Raw genomic sequence first — 20,674 nt, 5'->3', positions numbered from 1 at the left:
AACCTTGTGATTTTCTCCTTTAACCTAATTTTAAACCTAAAATGTAGCTAAAGCACCAGAATTACACGGGCCTTTCTTTTACTGTCCATGTTGTAATGCTTGCTTTGTCCACGAAGGGGCAGCAGAGTCCCTCATATTTTTTCACATATAAATTGGGTGCACTAAACAAAAATCCTCATCCTTTACTCTTGTTGCCTTGCTGTCTCTTTTGATCGTCGTTCGCTTTGTTCCTACCAGCTTACTCCATCTTTCGAGCACAATACTGCACATTTTGTTGTTCATCTATTTATTGAGGATTAGAAACATGAAAAACATACCAAAAAAGTTTTTGAAAACATGAAATAATCTTACACACTGAATAAGAAAAGATTTATATAAACCATTGAAAACACTAAGGCTACTGTAGTAAACCACTATGAAACCTTTATGAACAATATCCTCAGCAGTCGCTGTCGTTGGCACCATTCTAGGAGAGCATGTTCACGTGTAGTTTTGTGCTTGTGTGAGCAGTAACCTGAGCTTTGAGACATTTGTTATCTACATAAAGGTGTGAATGTGAGGCTGCAGCGACTACACAGTGATTAATGTTTGCATTTTCATGCATCCATGTCTGAGTTTGATTGAGTGTGGTATACAAAACTGTCCCAGTTCTTGCTTTCTGGCTCCATGGACCAGGACCAGATGCTGTGCTTCCTCTAGGTATAAATGTGTGTGTGGGGGGGGCAGGGTACAAAACTTGATGATGGATGGATGGATGGATGGATGGATGGATAAATGATCTATAAATCACTAATAAGAGTTAGAGTCATGATGGACAAATCAGTGGATAGGTTAGATCATGACAGATGTTCGGGGCGTTTGAATTTATAGATGCTGGGCCAGGCTGGGTGGAGGCCTGGTCAGGAGAGTGGTGGCAGGGATCGGGTGCTGACTGGGCTGTACTTCATCCTGCATGATGGTGATGGAGGGGGCTGGGTAAGATGAGGTGAGGAGGGGGATGGATGAATGTGTCCACTCTGGTAGTCTCTCCCACTCCAAGAGCGCTCTGAGCCTGGATCTTGAGATCGACCTCTGGGCCTGCGTAGCTGAGGCGGGGTGGAAGCGGAGGTGGGCATGCATCTATACTGGGCAGGAGAGTGGTGGGAGGACGGATGGTAGGTAGGGGAAGAATAGCACCCAGGTGCAGAATGACGAATGGGTGATGGGTGGCGACCAAGTGAGGGGTGACGGCCAGGTGAGGAGTGCCTTCCACACAAGGGCTCACGGTAAATGGATGGGTGCTCCTTGGCGTGTCTGGGTGATTTGGGTGACTTGGGCACCTTGGGCGACTTGGGTGTCTTAGGTGTTTTGGGCGATTTGGGTGATTTGGGAATGGGATAAGAGGTGGAGTAAGAGTTTGCACAGTGAGTGAGAGGTGCATGGCTGGGAGAAGTGGGGTCTCCATTGTTGGCAACCTTGTAGAGGAAGACGTCATACTGAAGGGGCGGGCTGGTCTCTGAGTGGAGCTTGGCCTCTTTAGGGAGGAGCACTTCCAGGCCAATAGTGACTCCATCCTGATGTGAAAATATGGCAAGTAGAGAAAGATGCAACAATGCAAGGAGAGTCATAGAGGCAAAAATAATGAAACAAAGCTGTACAGAGATACAGGCATGGATGGATTATGAGACAATGGGCCCCTGGGCACACAGACAGCTCTGCTTTGGATCGCCACCAACTTCTCAGGGAAATATCTGACTTTTTCGCTGCTAAATTGTCCACTATGTTCACTGGCTAGTCTGCCATCTAATGCTGGGTAGCATACAAAGAAGTTTTAAAGCTATTTCATTGACAGGAGCTGCCTGCTACAGCTGAAAACAATGCTATGATAGCGGAGGGGGGAAACCAAAACAGTGAAATTAGGGTTGGTAAATGAAATCAATGAGCTGAAAATCACTATAAAGCTCTGTGGAGCTGAGGGAAACTGCTGAGTGGGCTGAGAATTCTCTGTGGGTTTATCATCAGGAACAACCTCTTTCAGATATGAGCATATGTGATCCATAGTTAATACAAACATATTTTTTATAGCCAGATTAATCATAACTCTCAGAGTCTGTTATTGATTGTTCAGGCTGGAGATGTATAAATCAATAGATACATTCCTCTACACAGATATACAAAATCCTGTAGAGCATACTATACATTTTACAGGAAACTATCAAAAGAAACCTGTAATGTTGATTTTATTTACTTAAAGCACAATTTCTCTGCTGTACTTTTTTTTCCTTTCTAGAATTTGAGGCAACTTTTTACTGCACTGTAACACCGTTACCGAATTTAAGGTCTATTATGTCTGTCTGTCTGTACTTTATTTTCTTATTCCATCTCTCTCTAATTTCAGCCCATTTCAATGATTTTTTATTGTCCTTCATATTGTAATATTAAATGTTCAGTTTCTTTGCCTTTATTTGCTATGCAATTGATAATTTTGATGTTGGCTCATTTTAATCTAAATGTGCAGCTGTATTACCAAAAAAAATATCAGATCAGACTAGGCATCAGATGATTACCAATATTTATAACAGAGACCCCTGATACCTCAGGTCTGGGCCCAATAGGCCCATTTACTAATTCATCCATGGATGGAGAAGGGTCAAAACAGATGACAGCACAAATGATCAGAACTAGACATGGAGATATAAAACAAAACAACAATGATACATACATGATGATACATATATACATATACAGATAATCGTAAAAAAAAAAAAAAAAATTGTGAGTTTGAATTGAAATGATGGTGGGCCACAAATGTGGACTTGTAAAATTAAAGGATTAAAAGTTGGAAGCTCAAAATTTTCTAAAAAGTACAGAGAAATACAAACAGATAATTTAACTTTCATCTCCATTCATTGTTTAAAAAAATATAGATCTATAATTGACAAATTAAAAATGAGTAACCTGTGATGTTTTCCCTGCTACGACACTGGGTCTGGTTAAAAAGCCTGCTGTAAATTTTAATGTCTGACAGGGAGAATAAAAAAAGTTGTATTTCAAGCTGTTGCAGTAGTTTCTATTCATCTCGAGGAGCTGTCCATGGTGCTGAATGGGCACACAGTCGCCATTGTGCGTGTAGTGTAATCTGTGAGCTGCCTACTGTGGCACAAAAGCAGGGTCAGCCATGCATTCAATTATTATTAGCATGGGAGCAGTTGGGCAGTAGTTAGCTTCATTGTGAGCAGGCATGCAGAGAAAGGAGAGAGAGAAAGAGAGAGTCTCGAGGGAAAGCAGAGCTCATAGCAACACACAGGGACAAGCTGGATAAAATTAAAAAGATTTATTCCAACCACTGTGAACTATAATCCTCCATGTATACCCAAAAAAGTACAAAAGAACCTCAAGTACATTAAAGTATTAGAAATCACATTGAAAACCAAGACACAGCGTGTGTAATACTGTATGTGTATATAGATTCAAATATCAACTCCAAGCAATTACTTTGACCTCATATAATCTAAACATATCCACTTATTAGCAATGTCAAACATGAATATTTCGCAAATACAGATTCACTTGATTTCCACGTACTTCTTTTGCAAATATTACGTTTTCAGACACTTTTCGTTGATAACACCAATGCATGCGGGCAGAGGGAGAGACAGTAAGGCAGGGCAGACTGGGGGTGGGGTGGGGATGGGGGCAGGACAGGAGAGGAGACAATGAAGGAGCAACAGTTCATTGGTCAAAGACCAAGGCAGGGCATCAGTAGAGAGGAAAGTCAGTCATTAGTTGGTCCAAGCCAGAGATTTTAGACCAGAGTAAGAGGCAGACAGAGAAAAGAAAGGAGGCAGTGGTGCCACTATCTGATCAGTGATGTCATGGCAGCCTTGTAAACAGGACTATTGTGCTTCTCAAGTTGTAACCTTAAATTCATGTTGTGCTTACTTTTGACATTAGGCCTAATTCAAACTTTATAAAACACACAATATGTACTTTTCAAGGTGTAAACAATATTAGCCTATAATGATCTCCTGTTGTTTGTGTGCGCATTGAATATTTTGGTCTGATTCTCTGGCAGCACACTTTGACAGATGGTGACATTATACCAGGTTGTTCTGGAGCATGTTTACCTCGGCATTTTCCTCTGTGTTGTTGGGGGTGTGGTCGTGGACGACAGAGGTCGGGCGATTGTTCTCATGCTTGGGGGAATGAGAGTTGAGGATGTTCATAGACCCCTCTTCCTTGGGTTGCGGGGACTTTGCTGGGTCCTCCTGCTTCTGAGGCTCATCCTGTGAGGACAGTTAGTTACTCTTTACATATGCACATACAAACACACTTTGAGGTACACACATACACACACATACACAGAGCACGTATTACACAGGGTTCTGTAACCTTGAAGTGCATCAGCTCCTCACATTTGCATATCTGAGTGTGGATGTGTGTGCACTTGCAGGGACCTTAAATGCTTTTCTGCTTGTGTCCAAGCTCCACTTAAGACTGATACTGTAGCTTTCCCATCCTAATTTGTCATTGTATAATCACTTGTGTGTATAATTTGTATTTTACATCATTTGAGGGCGTGTAGTATTCTTGTCCAATTCATTGTTTGAGGTTGTCATTTAACAGGAAAACCCAATGGTCTGGCAACTGCTGTGTTACCGCTGTGTTCACCAAAATATGCACAAAATTGATTCCATAAACCTCTGAGGCACATTACATCCCCACAGGATGCCTTTTTACCAACAGGTAAAAAGAAGAGGCTATGTGTGTTGGAGGAAGGACATGGGAATCTACAGTATGTCCAGATAATGGAGTTAGCAGGGTAAATGACAATGTGGAATCCTCAAAGAATTTTGACTAAATTGAATGAAAACTAAAAACTAAACTGAAACCAAAAATGGAAACTTAAAAAACATCCATCTCAGTAAGAACCAAAACAAAATCATATGCCTATCCTGCAGATAGCTTCTGTCGTGCTAGAGATGATCTTCTTGAACTGATATGGGTCACTCTATGAACTGATACTCGAACTGCATGCCTGAACCTTTATCTAATCAACTAATCATACCTCAGCCTTTTAAAAAATACCGATCGGCTCTTTGACATTTAAAAAACTGCATTGCAGACTACATGGCTGCAGGGGCTTTTTAGCCTCTAGACCTGACATTTAGAGCATCCGGAAGTCACAGAAACTCGGCGGTAACAACTGCGCCGAAATGCCAGCAGAGCTCTGAGAGCAGTGGTTTATATTAAAAAAAGCAAGTCACTTGAACAGTCAATTTGTTCACTCCAGTTAGCCCAGCCAAGTGTGGGTAATGGCCTGAGAATTAATATGCAATTTTTTAAAATCCATCAATCTGTTCTCGTGTTTGCGAATGCATGTGTGTTAAATGTATTTAATGCATGCAGTAATCAATGAGAGAGCCGTGTTTGTATCACATCAAAACTATTGTGTCTGTGTACATCTGCGTGTGTCAGCTCGTAAATGTTCAAGCCATTGATTGATTGGTATGTCACAGACATCTGAAGGTCATGGGCTTAGCAGGCAGTAAGTAGGACACCATTGATCAGTCACACTGGCCACAGCTGGATATGACTCACTAAACGCCCTTTCACACCAGAGACAACAAGTTCAAAAAGCTTGAGGTCATGCAGGTAAAATAGTGTTGTTCTGTCGATCTCATAAACTTTATGTAACAACATTGGTTAATCTCTATTTATATCTGCCTCTATTAATAAGAATTTCCATTGATTATTGAGTTGAAGAGTTTAGTCATGCCTCAGTAACCTTACTGTATTGGCTTAGTAACCTAGAAAGCCAGTATGATTGATGAATGCCAAACAGGGGCACACATAAATCTGCCTGAAAACACAAATCCCCACACACGGAAACATGGATAGAAATTTAATTAATGCATCAGTGCATACACATTCATATTCACAGACACACACACATGCTTCTACATAATGCAGTTCACCTTATAACAGCACTACATGCACAACCTTTGGAGGGGAGAAGGGGGAGACCTGCTGCACTGGGACCCTAAAATGGCTGTCTGAGCTTTATGGGCACAAGAGCGAAGCGAGCAGCTAAAACAAAATGGAGGCTCGGTTTCCTCATTGAGCTTCTCAGGAAGCTGCAGAGGCACGGGTAAGAGAGACAGCAAATGTGGGAAGTTGCGATTTATTCAGACAGGGCTGGCTACATGACACCTCTGAACAACTGATTGCAGGAAGCCTTGCAGGAGGTAATTAATCATTTCACCTACACTGTACGTGGAATACAGATGATACAAGATCGGGTGCAGGAGGAGTTTGTGGAGGTGAGGTTTTGCAGAAAATGGAGAACCAAAATCTGGCATCTAGCAGTTGCACAGTGGATAAGTTCAAAGCAAAGCCAGGGAGGGAAACTGCTGCAGGCAATGTGGATGTTTCTGCTCTGCTTACCTGGAAGTGGTTATAAGGGTTTCTGGGTTTATATTCCCAGGTATAGCTGGTTGTTGATGGCCTCTGAGGGGATCGGTGAGTGTGAAAAGCATTAAACACACACTTATACTGTACATACACAACTCCAGGTGAAAACCCAATAAAATTTATAATTTGATAGGGCATCAAGGCGAGTTTGGTGTGTACATAACACTGCAAGACTCAGTTAGTTGGATGTTTTCAGTACAGATAGACGGGCATGCACACAGACAGAAAGATAAACGGACGCAGACAGAGATACAAAGATCAAACCACTACTCAAGCTGGGGGGAGAACATAATGAGGAAAAGAGGAAAACAGATGGAGGAAAATTAAACAGAAGAAAAGAGAAAAGAATCAAATGGAAAAGAGAAAAGAATCAAATGGAAAAGAAGAGGAATGGAAGGAAAGAGAGAGGAGAGTAAACATGAGGATAGTTGGGGCATACCTGACAGATAATGTTGTCATAGTACGCCAGGTTGTGAGAGTGAGCTTGGGGAGCGGGCGGAGGGGTGTCACACAGTTTCCTTACGTTTGGCTGCGAGCCGTCGGCTGTTGTGGAAACCGAGAGGCCGTCCGTCTGTGGCTCGGTGCTCTGTGGGCGGTACTTACTGCAGGAGGAAAGAGAGGGAGAGAGAGGTGTGTGATAAATATTTGCAGCAAACGTGTCTTTTTTTTTTTTTTTCATTTTTTCTGTCTTTCTTTGCATTTGTGTCTTTCCACGTCCATATTTTCCTGTATTGCTCTGCACAGTGGGAAACTAGGTTTAAAGCCTCTGGGAGACACAAAATGTATCATCACAATCTAAGAACATAAATAATTCAGTGGACACCAAAGATAATTAAATCAACTCTAAAAACTTTTCACGTTCTCGCCTCCCAGTCACACACACACACACCTGCGTTTGCGAAGGCGCTTGTTCTCGTTCTTGAGGCGGTGCAGCCTCTTGGCAAAGAATACGATGATCATGAAGAGGAGGAGGAGCACAAAGGAGGCCACGCCCACCACCACACACAGCACCTGAAACTCAGTGACTGCCCAATCACAGCGCGTGCCTTTGTTCCAGATGTAGTCCTGCACATTGCACCTGGATACAAAGGGGGGTGGGGGGGTTAATTAGATAAAGATTGGTCATTCTTTCATCGTTATACAGCTTGGCTTATGAAAGTATTTGCCTTTTTATATTAAATTAAGACTTTTAGCTGGTCAGCTTTTAGTAATCCACCTTCCTTTCCTTCTAATCTGCTGTATGAAAAAGCCCGAAGCCAAGAGGTTTATCATCAGTGTTTGCCCACTACACTAGCTTATTTACCATATTTATCACTACAGCGTGTTATCCACAGTAAAGAGTGTAAAATGGTACTCAGGGCTGATGACATGGTGTCCTGAGGTCTGTCCAGCAAAGCAGGGATTCGGCCTGCAGCCTAGTCCTTAATGAGATCAAAGGATCAGGACACATGCATGCGTGTGTGTGTCTGTCTGTGTCTGTGTGTGTGTGTGCGTTTGTACCTTGTCCATATTCCTGTCTTTCTCTGTGCAACTGCATGCGTGTGTTTGAACTCTTAGATATCCCAGTGTGTGTGTGGGTGTGTGTGTGGTTGTGTGTGTACATGAGTGAGTGTGTGTGTGTGTGTGTGTGTGTGTGTGTGCTATTACTCAGCAGGTAAGATCAGATGAGCAACAGTTTACCTCTAAGCTTACAGTGCGGTTGTAGGATTGGACAGATGGTGCTATCGAGGCGTGGTGCATAAGTGAGTGTTCATGTGCATGAGCAGTGTGTGTGTGTGTGTCTTTATTTAATGTGTGTGTTGCTCCCTAACCTCACTGTATTGTCATATTTCTCACACACTTTCTGTATGTGCATACTGCGTGTGTCTACATCAGCCTACCAACACACACACACACACCCTTACCCCCTCCCTCCAAAACTGAGCTAATCCTTTGGCGACCCTGCTGTGTTCTTGACGAACCCTCATGACACATTAAGCCAGCCTTCTGTCTTTGTGTATGTGTGTGTTTTCTGTGTATGTGTATGCTTGTCTGAAATGTCCTAAATCTTTTCTTTTGTGTCAGGGGGGAACATACTGGAAATTTTCACAACATAAATTAAAAGGGGAGGTTGTTTTAGCTCCAAACAATCCTCCCAGACACTCCTGGTGCTGCTCTCATACTGTAGATATGTATGTCTACCAGTTTTCCTCTAACATGTCACTGCCTGCTTGTAAATGCTGATATAAAAATAACTGTGTTATTTAAAACGATCAAAAAAAGAAGGAAGGTGCAATCCTCCTTGTAATTTAACCAAAGACTAAAAAAAACAGCCAGTGACGTTTAACTGTGGGAAAAAAAATGTTTTTTTTCTCACCTGCAGAAGGCTCCCATTCCTGCCACCACGGTGCACACCCCTCCATTGAAGCAGAAATTGGGTTCAATGTCACACTGAGACACACACACCCCTGGTCCAGAGCGTACAAAGCCCAACCTGCAGCCATCCGTCCCCATGGCACCACCTAGGCCCAACCCATCACCCTTGTCTGGCCCTGGCATAGGAGGAGCAGGTAAGGAGGGCCCGCTGTCTACATTAGGCTTCACCTTGTCAGGAACAACAGAAGTACCAGTAAGGAGTGGATTCTCATCCTCCATGTCGGGCGGGGGTGAAGGGGTGGGCTCAGGTTCTGGTGTAGTATCTAATGCCGAGAGGTCGTCATCAGGGGACAGGTAGTCGTAAAAGTCAGAAAGCGTCCATGCAGTAGGGTCTCCCCCTTTCTGCTTCTGGGGTTTTGGGGCTTTCGCCCAATCCAGAGCAGAATCAGAGGGCACAACATCCGGCGCCGGGCTGTGGAACTCCACGGTGATGACGTCATCGGACAGGGGGTTTCCAGGCTGGTCTGGACCCGCCCCGCCGGCAGTGAGCTCCTCCCCAACAGGTGGGTCCTCTTCTACAAAGTCTAGGTGGACACGTTTACGAGAATGGTGATGTTTGGTGGAGCTGAGAGGGAGTTTGGCCCCGAGACCTGCTCCGATCAGGTGGTCTCTCTCTGCTGAGTCATCACTGAGCACCATCCTGGTGTTCAAGGCCTCCTTGTTGACAGTTGATTGGTTGTGGTGATGATGGTGTCTGGCCAGTTGATGCCTCCCTGTCAATTAGACACAGAAAAACATTAAAGGGTAGTCCAGTCATTTAGTATTTTACTTCCATAAAATTGTGTGACTCACAAGTGACAAATTTTAAAGATTTTTCAATTTCAGATTTTTCAAAATCATTGCAGCAAAGACTGACTTTTGGTTCCTTATCGTGGATAAAGCTCTGGAAACACTATATCCCACACTTCCCATAATGCAATAGTGTCTTTTCATTACATCCTTTCTACCTGGAAAAAAAGATCACACCAGAATGTAACACAAGCTTTTTATTAAAAAAAAATGTCTGAAAGGAGGATAGCTGTGATGACATCCATGGGGCTCATTTACTCATACCAGCAAAAGCTCCTCCAGAACCAATGAAGACATCGTACAGCTGCTTTCACAGGCAGCGGAGTCCTTCATGTGACAGGTAAACTGACATTGATGTGTAAAATCAATCGAGTGCCCCTTTGACATAATCTTATTGTCAACATTGCGTCAGTGGCAGAACAGTGGGGGAGTTTGTCAGGTATTTTTTCATCTAAATATAGAGGACAAAATAACAAAGAAAGGCTCAGAGCTAATCCCATAGCACTTTCTTTGTTTTGTTTTATAAAGATTGTGGCCAAGGGTGAGACATGAATAATTGAAATGGATCCTAACAGTATTCTGCAGAAATGCCTTAAGGCTGAACCGACTAGGTTTTCACTCTAAATTCACATGAATTTGACAAACAGTATAAAATAATGCACAAAATTGGTTTAATTGATGTAAAGATAAGGGGCTCAGCAAAAACCTTGCTATGATTCATGTTTAAGAGCTAAGTGATTAATTGTGAAAGAAATCAGAACAAGAGCTGGACACTGTCATGTAATCAGACTGTGGAGATGTAGGATTAGGAACACTGACTGATTGTCTAATGTGCTCTGGTGACCGAGACTGGGTGAGGATTAGATTAAGATTTAGAGCTATAGGTTAGAGGCTGACTGCAGGCACTTCTCTTCTACTAGGCAAGCTGCAGAGAAAGATGCACACACATAGTCACAGAGGCAGAGAGAGAAAGAAAAAGAGAGAGGACAAGGAGATACAGCCTGACAAGAATTCTTAAAACTTTTTAACATGCAGCGAGTCACCAATGGGCCAGCAATTACAAACTTGTGCTGTGCAGCCAAACATCGTTCAAACCCACAGAACTCTATTTCAAATTCAAGTGCAGATCCAAAAGTTTCCAAAACAAAAAAAAAACTTTTGATTTTGTCCTTTTGGACAGAGAAGAGAAGGTATTTCCAATCTTTTTGCTAAGATAAACTAATGGGCTGCTGGCGGATGCTTCATATTTAGCTTATGACATAAGAGTCATATCAATCTTCTCATCTAAGTCCTGGCAAGAAGGCTCATTTGTGCATCTCCAGAAATGTAAAACAATAAGGGAAAACAAAGGGAACAAGAAAGAAAGAGACCCTGCTGTTGAACAGTTTGGGGAGTATTTTTCTTGCACTAGAAGTACTGCTCCCACAGTTGACTGATTGCCAAAAATCTGCTCCTTCATACTTTTCCACTGGCCTGGTACATCTCATCCAAGTCATCCAAAGACTTGGCTGGACGACATCTCTCCCATTGCCACCCTGAAATCACTGTGCCCAATGAGATCACTGCTTTCAGTGTCTGCCACTTCATTCAGAGCTAATACAAAAACCATCTGAACGTGCCTGGAGTCACGAAGACTAGTGGTGGCTGAGGAACCATGAGATTCACCTCACACACACACACACACACACACACACACACACACACACACACACACACACACACACACACACACACACACTGCTGTTGCCATGGTGAGATGTAAAGAGGTGCCATGTTGAAAGGAGGAGTGGGGCGAGGGAGATGCAGTGGAAACAGAGAATCCAGTGTTTGCGCGCTCTTTCTCTCTCTTGTTTTTCAATCAATCAGCCAGCTAGTCAGTGAGTGTTATATGCCAACTCCATCTCTGGGAAAACTGAGGTGGAATGAACTCGAATGCTTTGCAGTTTGTGAAAGAGATAGACATGCTCCACCAGTTAAAACAGATTACAACTCATTCAAATTTCATTTAAAGGTTCAATCTGCCAATTTGTTCCCTGTTGAGACTCAGATGCCACATCCTGTTAGCAGCTGGCAGTCTTGTAGCGATTACAGGAGCAAAAGGGAACATGAAGAGATTACAAGAGCAAGACGAGCAAATTGAATGTATGAGCCCCTGCTTGGCAATTTGATTTCTGTCTTAGAAATGGTGTGAATTGTGCCTTTAACTGCCGCTCAGCTCTTCACCTCTGGCATCACGCTGAGCATGTCACCATGGTAACAAGTTTTACCTGAGGTCACTGGGGCTGCCCGGAGCGCAGATTCCCAGCAGCCTATGCCTCACCAGCAGGACAGAGTGGGAATTATGGGTAGGGATGTTGGATGGCGATACAGCTCCTTTTTTCTTTTTTTTTTTAACACATATGTAAACCTGTTAATAGACAGTCGTCACTCAGGTATTGGTCCCTGCCAGTGGTGGATCCACTTAATTATTTTTACAGTAAGACTGTGTTGATTGGTAAAGAAACCTTCGGAAGGTTGCACTGCATGTGTCCGGCAGCTCTGATTGTATCTCTTATTTGTTTTTGACACCTCTGATTGGTCAAACCGTAACCTCCACCCATCCATATGAGTGCATTTTGTATTTCTAAACCATGAATAGTATTCTCCATCCCCTTCTGTGTGCGTGCGTGTGAAAGTCAGGGAGATGCTGATGATCTGATCTATTGTGACATATCATGAGCTTTCTGGGGCTACAGGGCAGATGGACCTCACAGTGTGCAGTCACTCAGACAGTAGACACACACACACACACACACACACACACACATACTTACATGGCAGAGCACCCAAGAGTCTGGATTTGATCCATGTTGCTTTACATGGCCTTCAAGAATAATATGCATTCCTGTATGTTTGTGTGTGCATGCGTTAGTGGACTGACTGATTGCTTAACTGATCAACAGAATATTAATTGGTAACCATTTCAATAATCTATTCATTGTCATTTTTGAAGCAAAAGCGACAAAAATTTAATGACTTTTCACATGTGAAAATGGTTTTCTTGGTCCACCTATGAAGGTAAATCATTTGGTTTTATAAAACAGGGTGTTAAGTTGGAAGGGTTTCCAATGCTATACAAATTGTAAAGTAATTTGAGGCAAATTTGTGAATTATGTTAAAACGATTTGTGGCACAAAACAAGCCCTTGGCATTTTTTTTTTTTTTGCTATTTCCTGCATTTTGTAGACTGAACTATTAATTGATCAATAGAGAAAAATAACTGTCAACTGTCAAAAATAAAATATAACTCATAGGTGAGTTTTATATAATCATTTAAAATCATAGCGAGACCTATACATTAAACTATAGGCCTCTAGAGGACCGCTATAGGAATATTAAGGCTATATTATCTACTGCCTGTTTGTTCTTTTTTATTTTCTTGGTCTATTACTGTCTAAGGGTCACAGTACAATAATGTTTTGTTTTCAAATTGTATCGCATTATACCCAGAGGTGTTTTAGCCTACCCTCATTGATATAAACCGGGTGGACAAGCTGCCGCCTCCAAAATGACAATTATGTTAAATAAGCACCTCTCTGAAAAAGTTTCACACAAACTGAACATTGTAACCTTCATGTATGGAGGATTTTGTTGCACGACTGTTGTATGAGACTGCATTAATTTTAGCTGGATGTGCCTAATAAATTGACAGCTGGGTGCAAATGAAGAATCACCTGTACAATGTTCCTTATTAATTACATATCCACAACCACGTGGTCTCCGGGGTTTAAAGCGAGCGAGACAGGACGTCAGGCGTTCATTTACCGGTCAATATGTCACAGTGTTAACGCCTGGTTACACATTGAGGGCGAGAGATGCGGCGAAAAGGGGGGGGGGGTGGCGATATAGTGGCAGCGCGTGCCCAAGTGAACCCCGGCGACCCTCTACGTGCACGAGCCACCCTGTTGCTGGGCAGCAGCAGCAGCGCTCATTTCTACATTTCCAGGATTTTTCAGATTTCAGCGCGAGAGAGAGAGAGTGTGTGTATGTGTGTGTGTGTGTGTGTGTGTGCGTGCGTGCGTGCGTGCGTGCGTGTGCGCCCCAACAGATACTTCTTGTGTCCAATTTTCGTTCCCACACTGCCTGTCTTCATCTCTCAAGGGATGGACAGTAGCTAAATAAGAATGGGGTGGGGGGCTCGGTTGTCTCGGGCTTCTCCTGGATGTCTGGAGGAATTCAGTCCATTCAACACCGTGAATTAGCCCCCTGTAGCCAGACCACAGTGCACCTAATCCCGCCTTTGTCTGGGCCACGCACCGCCGCAGCTGCAGTAGCTACTGAGCTGTCAAATGTCTCCGTCTCTCCGATCACCCACAGAACTATATTTTTTCTCCTTTATAAAGACGTGCAGTGCGAGAGCTCATGACATTTAAGACAAACCAGTTACCCATTAACAGGTATGTACAGGAGGCAAAGGTTTTTTCTCCTTAATGGACATGAGATTGGCCGGACCATGGCCACAGTCAGTGGTTCAAGTGTTATTAATAATCAATATAGCAGCTCTTAACAGAAGAGAGATCATTTCACACCAGACCATAACATTTACCTGCACATCTTAAGAATTGATTGATAGTTTTTTGAATGCAAATGTATAAAAATGAACCCAATGACATCATTAATGCCAGGATGCAAAGGATTGTTAATGCATTTAAGAGATAAGTGTCCATACTAAACAGAATACAGCCTATCAATGCCAAGCAGGTTACTACCAATATATGCTCAAAGAATCCAGTAATGACAATAGAAAGATTATTAAAAATAACCATTAATGCACAAATTTTAAATGGCAGCGTCCCTATGCTGCATAGATGGACAATGTCATTTGTCATTTCCTTCGTCAAAGCCAATGCAGGTGTGATTTGATTCTCGCACGTGAGCGCTTGCATGCAACACACATACATGCATACACATACACATTTACACACGCACAGGGTGGGACTCCGGTAGTGCAACGGACTTACCGTGAGCAGACAGGGGGGTGATGACCAGCGAGATGGTCAGTAGCACCTGCCAGGTCCCCAAACGACTGTCACTGCGCGCCATACCGTTGGCTATTCCTTTTGGTACACTGATGCAAACTCTGATCCCGTTCCTCGTTGCAGCGGTCAGGTTTTGGACTGTACGATAATCCTCACAGCGGATCCTCCAAAGTTCAGATCTTTCCCGTTTTCGCCATGTCGCCGTTTTCCTTACCAGCGTCTGGCCTCCTTCACAGCTGCAGCTTGTGTGTGTGTGTGTGTAGGTGTGTATGTGTGTGTTTTGTGTGTGTGTACGTCTGAACCGTTTAACGGCTCGGGTTCGGTTCCATTGTGCCCTCTCCTCCACACCTTTTGAGCGCGCGCGTGTCACTCTGGGTCCGTCGACAGCACCGTCAGCACCGCGAGGAGTTGTAGTAGTAATGCGCGCGACCGGCAGAGGGTCTGCAGACGAGATTTTAATGAGCCGGGTTTGTCGCTGCCTGCCTGCGATCCGTTAAGCCTTTCCCTTTGGCTACTAGAGGCGATGAGCGGCAAAGCACGGCACGGTGCGGCGCGGCGCAGAACGGCAAGGCAAGGCGCGCGCGCACTGTGCGTTTGGGTGTCAAAGTGCCAACACACACGCACAGAGAGAGAGAGAGACGCACACACAGAGTAAATGCTTAGCAGTGTCCAGCCTCAGCAGCCTGCTGTAGCTTGTGTAGAATCGGGGTGAGAGGGGGATTTAAGCAGCGTCTGTTGTCACTGGAAGTCAATATGCTCCATTTACACCACTGCTAATGTGTGTGTGAACACTATGTCCAAGTCTCTCTCTCTCCCTCTCTCTGGGTGGTGTTTATATGTCAGGGGGTTATTTGGGTGCATGCTGGTTTTGGCCAGTGCAGAGGTGTGTGTGTGTGTGTGCGCGTGTGTGTGTATTGGTCTTCACGATGGGTGGTTAATCCTCTTACTGTTATATTGTAATATAGGCTCCAGACAATGGCATCTGCCTATTCCCCCCCAATACAGTCTCACACACACACACACACACACACACACACACACACACACACACACACACACACACACACACACACACACACACACACACTGCCCACCGCCATTTCTATTATTTTCTTCCTCTTCCCACCAGACAGCCTAACACACACATCATTTTCACGTTGCCTTTGCTCCACTACATTTTGCTATCTTTCCCTCTATCACCCTAAATAGTGTAACATGTAATCACTTCTCTGTGACACTAATCCACTTTCCTGTTTTTCTTTTCCCTTTTCTGTCACAAACATCTAACAAAATGGCCCGTGGAAGGCTGACTACCCACTCTCCTGCTAAACAGGATTATGTCAGATACATTATGAAATAATTAAGACCAAATGCTCTGTTCGCGGTGAACAAACTGCAGTTTCTCTCATAACTCATTGAATCGGTAGTGAATCGATCCCAGCTCCTGCTGTGAGCAGCATCCTGCTTTTCCTCATCAATTATCCCTCAAAAAACACCACAATCCAAACTGAGTCCATTCCTCACATCCCCACTCTTAATGACAGAATAGTAGGAATTTGTATAAGAAGGAGCTGGCAGAGGGAGAGAGGGAAAGATAGAGGAGGGGACAGACAACACAAGAGGGGAATAGAGAGAGAGGGTATGTGTGTGTGATGGGATATAGACGATGGACAGAGATGGGTAAGCATTGAAGAGAGGGAGCTGGAGAGTGGTGGAGATAGAGAAACAGAAAAATGTTCACTGATGCACTGCCAAACAGAGCAGAACGAAATTGCTTCTGCCCCCGCCTACCCCCCCCTACACACAAACACACACACACACAGAAATACACACACTTATCTGCCATGATAAATACACACAAGCACGTATATCTTATCTTTTCACTCTCACTCTTCCTCTAGCGATTGAATTAATTCCAGTATTTGGCTTTTTACAGGCAGAATAGGTTAGTTTTTCAGACTGTATGGGGAGGAAAGAAGTATTTTCTAGCGTAGGACGAACAGATGGATCTTACTGAGAAGCAGAGTGGAAGAATAGCACACCTAAGTTGACGCCAAGCTCTGTGCGTGCATGTGTTTGTGCATGTTGTTGATCAGGCCACGTCGGTTTTTCCATCCTGTGTTCCTGTGTTGAACAGTGAGGGGTGGACAGGATGTCCAAATTCCCTCCAGTGCATACTCTGCGTGTCTGTGAATGTGTGTCCAATGTTGTAACATCCACTCTAGGTAGAAGAAAAGGCTGCTTACAAAACTATATCTAAACCCATGAAGCCTACAATATGGCACAAGTTCTCCACCTAGGGGTCATGGCCCTCACAAGGGTTCACAGGATAAATTTAAATGGTCTGGAGATGATCAACAAATTGGAAAGCAGGAGAAACATGTTTTTTAAGACTTTCTTCTTGTGAGTTAGTGGATAGTTTCACTTTTCAGGCCTTGAATATTCAAATAAGGAAAGTCAGGGAGACAGGGGAGAAGACATGCAGCAAAGGGCCATGGGCCGGACTCAGGGCCGGACCACTGTGGTTAGGACTAAGCCTTTATGGTACATGCCAGCCAGGTGAGCCACCGGGGCACCTTCCATTGTTGTTTTACTTTCTGTCTTGTTTTCCCTCCAGTGTGATTGTCTGTCCCGCCCTAATGTGTTACACCTACTTTACCTCAGCCTTCTTGGTGTATTTAAGTCTCTGTCTTCCCCTCTGTCTTTGTCAGTTTGTCTGTTTTGCGCCTGTTTGTATCTGCTGTCCTGTTTTTTCAGGGTTTTCTTGTCTCTGCCTGATCTTCAGTTTTTTTTCACCTTTTAAGTAAGTCTTCTGTGTTGTTGTTTTCTTAATTACACCATCGAACATTACCTGCCAGTATTTGTGTCTGCATTTGGGTCCATGCATCTTAAAGTATAACAAATAGAAATGATTAATTTGGTAGGCAGGGTAGGTTTAGTATCTAAGGTAAGTATCAGTATCTTATTTGCTTATTTTGAATGAGTAAGAATGAAACTGAAAGGTCATTACAACAGTGTTTTCTCAATGTGTCAAAAAATGGCATGAATAAGCTTTATCTGAAAATAGGGTCAAATTACACTAGTGTACATGAAAAGTTACCTGAAATGTATTAAAATAAATAGATTGTACAGAAGGACTGAATATTTCCGCACCTGTAAGCGTTCAGATATACTGCAGAACTGGACTTACTGGACAGACTGGGTCATCACATAGGCGACAACATATTTTTGTAAATAGAAAAGAGTGGATAACATATTCAGTTTCATTTTTGAATAGCTTCATGAGGACAGTCAGGTATTGCTGAATCACACTGCAGTCCAACTGAAGAGAAATGTTGTAGCCTTTCATGTAGGAATGTGGTAATGTGGTTGTGAAACTAAATAAAAAGACTTCACAGTGGATCTGACAGTATTCTGTATCTGTTCCAGGAATACTTCTGCAGAGAGACAATAATCAGGATGGATCTAACTATGTAAGTGATTAACCTTCCACTAGGTGACACTGTTCTGATCATACGGGTGGTGGAGGGGGTGAAGTTCATTTTCAAGCACCATTCATGTGTGGGGCAGAAATAAAAACAGTTTTCTCATTTTAAAATTGTGACATGATTTTGTGTATGTTGCCACATTTTATTTGAAATTGAATTTAACAAAATCAGTCAGTGTCTGATGAATGTATAAAGTGTGGAGAGAAAGATGACATTTTGAACAAAGCAGAAACTTGACTTTTGTTTTGAAGAGAGTTCCTAGACAACTATATCAATCAATCACTGAATCACATAGTCTAACCATTACATAATTCTTAACCATAAAATAAAAATACAGAGTGTCTTACTGCAATACACAAAAACAAACACACACAATATTCTCATCCTCCTCTGAGTAGCTGTTGTGTGTCGTTGCTCACTCCTTTTTAGGCAGGGTGTTACTCTGACTTTCAAAAAGATTGGTTTGGACATTGGGATCGCATGTTTGACAATGTCGCCCGCTTCTGTGGCTGTAATAGCAGCAGCAGCAGTACTTGTGGGAACTGCAGGATATTGTTACATAAACAGAAGTAAGTGATTCAAAACGTTTTCTAAAAGAGGCCTCTCTTGTCTGATAAATTGGCATTTAAATGTTGCAGCTTTATGTCTCAAGTATTCAAATCGTTTTTGTTTCTTTCAGGAAATAATCACCATGGAACCGCTGCTCCTCCACGTCGAGAGGGGCCAGTTGAGGTGGTTCGGGGCATCTGGTGAGGTTGCCTCCCGGACGCCTCCCTGGGGAGGTGTTTCGGGCATGTCCAACTCGGGGGCCGACCAGGGACACGCTGAAGGGATTAAATCTCTCGGCTGGCCTTGGAACGCCTCGGGATTCTCCGGAAGAGCTGGTGGAAGTGGCTGGGAGAGGGCCGTCTCGACCCTTTTGCTTGAGGCTGATGCTACCCGGGATCCGGATAAGCACGAGACCTACGAGTACGGAGAAAGGAGTAGAGGAACTGGCATGGACTCGTGTTCTTCTTCAACTTAATGATATTCATGTCTAAGTAAGATTTTGAAGAAAATTTCTGAATTAACAACTTCAAGCTTACTTGATCTTATATCATTGTGTTGGTTGCTTGCAAACAGTAAAATGGCACTGATTCATTTTTGTTTAAATGCAAACAAGCTGATCTGGTGATCACATACCACACAGCTCTTTTTTCCACCATTTTAAAAGAGGACATTAAATTACCATTAAATACATTTTGGTAATTTAATGGTTTCTATAAGGTTTCTCCGCTCTTAACCTCCAGCTTTTTCTAGAAAGTATAGTAATCTTAAAAAACAGCGACAAACAAAGTTGTTTATCTTGATGACACACCCGACCAAAACTTACAGGGTATTACAGCCCTCAACTTAACTCAGTTAAACTGGAGCTGATTTTAGACTATACTGAATGAATAGGTTTTTTATAGAAGTAGTATTGTTATCACCTGTTCATATGAGGAAAGGACAACTGCTGAAGCAAATAAATGGCTTTTCTTCCTAGTCTGTTTCTGTGGGAGCTGTAGCAGGTATAATTGTTTAACTTACCATGTTTAGTCTCTTTAATTCAGTCTGTTAAATGCTAACAACATGTTAGCACAATACCAAAAAGTAATGTTGATGTGAATGTCATTGGTTACCAAATTTTATTACAATCCACCCTGAGGGGAGCATGCCTTTATCAATTGTCAGGCATGAATAAAAATGCATTACTGTCATAACTGCAGTGAGTAAATATAGATGCAGGGATAATAGCTGTGTCGTTGCACAATTTGGGCACCACACCTATGTCAGTATTTGTTTTGATGACCTTAAATTACCAGAGAGCTTATTCTGTGTGACTCTGCAGATTCACATTGTGAGATAAGAGGGCATTAGTCTCCTAGATAAATACAGTAAATAAACTTGAGAAGCTCTGATGAATATCTGTGCTGCCACTAGGTGATGACAAAGCTTCAGAGTGTGTCTAGCAGCCAAAGTGCCAGTTGGTCCATCTTACCTTTCCTACTGCACTGGTGAGGGTGATCACCAACTGAAGCACCCTGTGGCTATTTCCCTGTATAAATGGTGGAATTTCTGTGCACTTTATGAATGGAAATCGGTGAGTTTTCCACTTTATATAGGGCATAGCAGTAAAATCACATTGTGGCTGTATGATTAGGTAATATTATCAGATGATAATATAAAACACACAAGTGTTGGGGATATTGGGGTGTGATTCTTGCATGAGAAAACATTCAGAGCTATTTAACTCTGGTAATTAGTGGATTCATTAAAGACTATTATTTCATCTTGAATGAGTAAGAATTAAACTTAAAGGGCAATACAGTGTGTTCTGTGGCAGAAAATGGCATATATGAGATACATCTAGAAATAAAGTTAAATCACCCCATCTGGCTTTAGTCATTGAAAAGTCATATACTATTATTATATATTTATATAATATTTTCATCCTGCTTCGTAGTAACTGTTGTTTGTCCATTGTTGCTT

The 20,674-nt window shown here is 42.8% G+C and overlaps 1 protein-coding gene across 2 annotated transcripts; it reads right to left on the bottom strand.

Annotated features, from left to right (window-relative positions):
* Positions 1-3,298: 3,298 nt before the first annotated feature.
* On the bottom strand, positions 3,299-15,444 carry LOC111223490 (chondroitin sulfate proteoglycan 5-like). 2 transcript variants are annotated; one of them, XM_022747656.1, is made up of 5 exons: positions 14,658-15,444; positions 8,810-9,581; positions 7,343-7,531; positions 6,893-7,055; positions 3,299-4,265 (listed from the first exon to the last, which is right to left on the bottom strand). In XM_022747656.1, the coding sequence occupies exons 1-5, from the start codon at positions 14,737-14,739 to the stop codon at positions 4,077-4,079; spliced, it is 1,395 nt and encodes a 464-aa protein (XP_022603377.1). In that variant the 5' UTR covers positions 14,740-15,444; the 3' UTR covers positions 3,299-4,076. The 2 variants fall into 2 exon arrangements, with proteins under 2 accessions (XP_022603377.1, XP_022603378.1); XM_022747657.1 differs by having other exon boundaries at positions 6,977-7,055; positions 14,658-15,443.
* Positions 15,445-20,674: the final 5,230 nt, after the last annotated feature.

Source organism: Seriola dumerili, unplaced genomic scaffold (genome assembly GCF_002260705.1).
Source record: "Seriola dumerili isolate Sdu_G_001 unplaced genomic scaffold, Sdu_1.0 BDQW01000110.1, whole genome shotgun sequence".
In the NCBI taxonomy this organism is placed as follows: domain Eukaryota; kingdom Metazoa; phylum Chordata; class Actinopteri; order Carangiformes; family Carangidae; genus Seriola; species Seriola dumerili.
The sequence above is the reverse complement of the archived record's forward strand: the minus strand, read 5'-3'. Positions and strand labels throughout refer to the sequence as shown.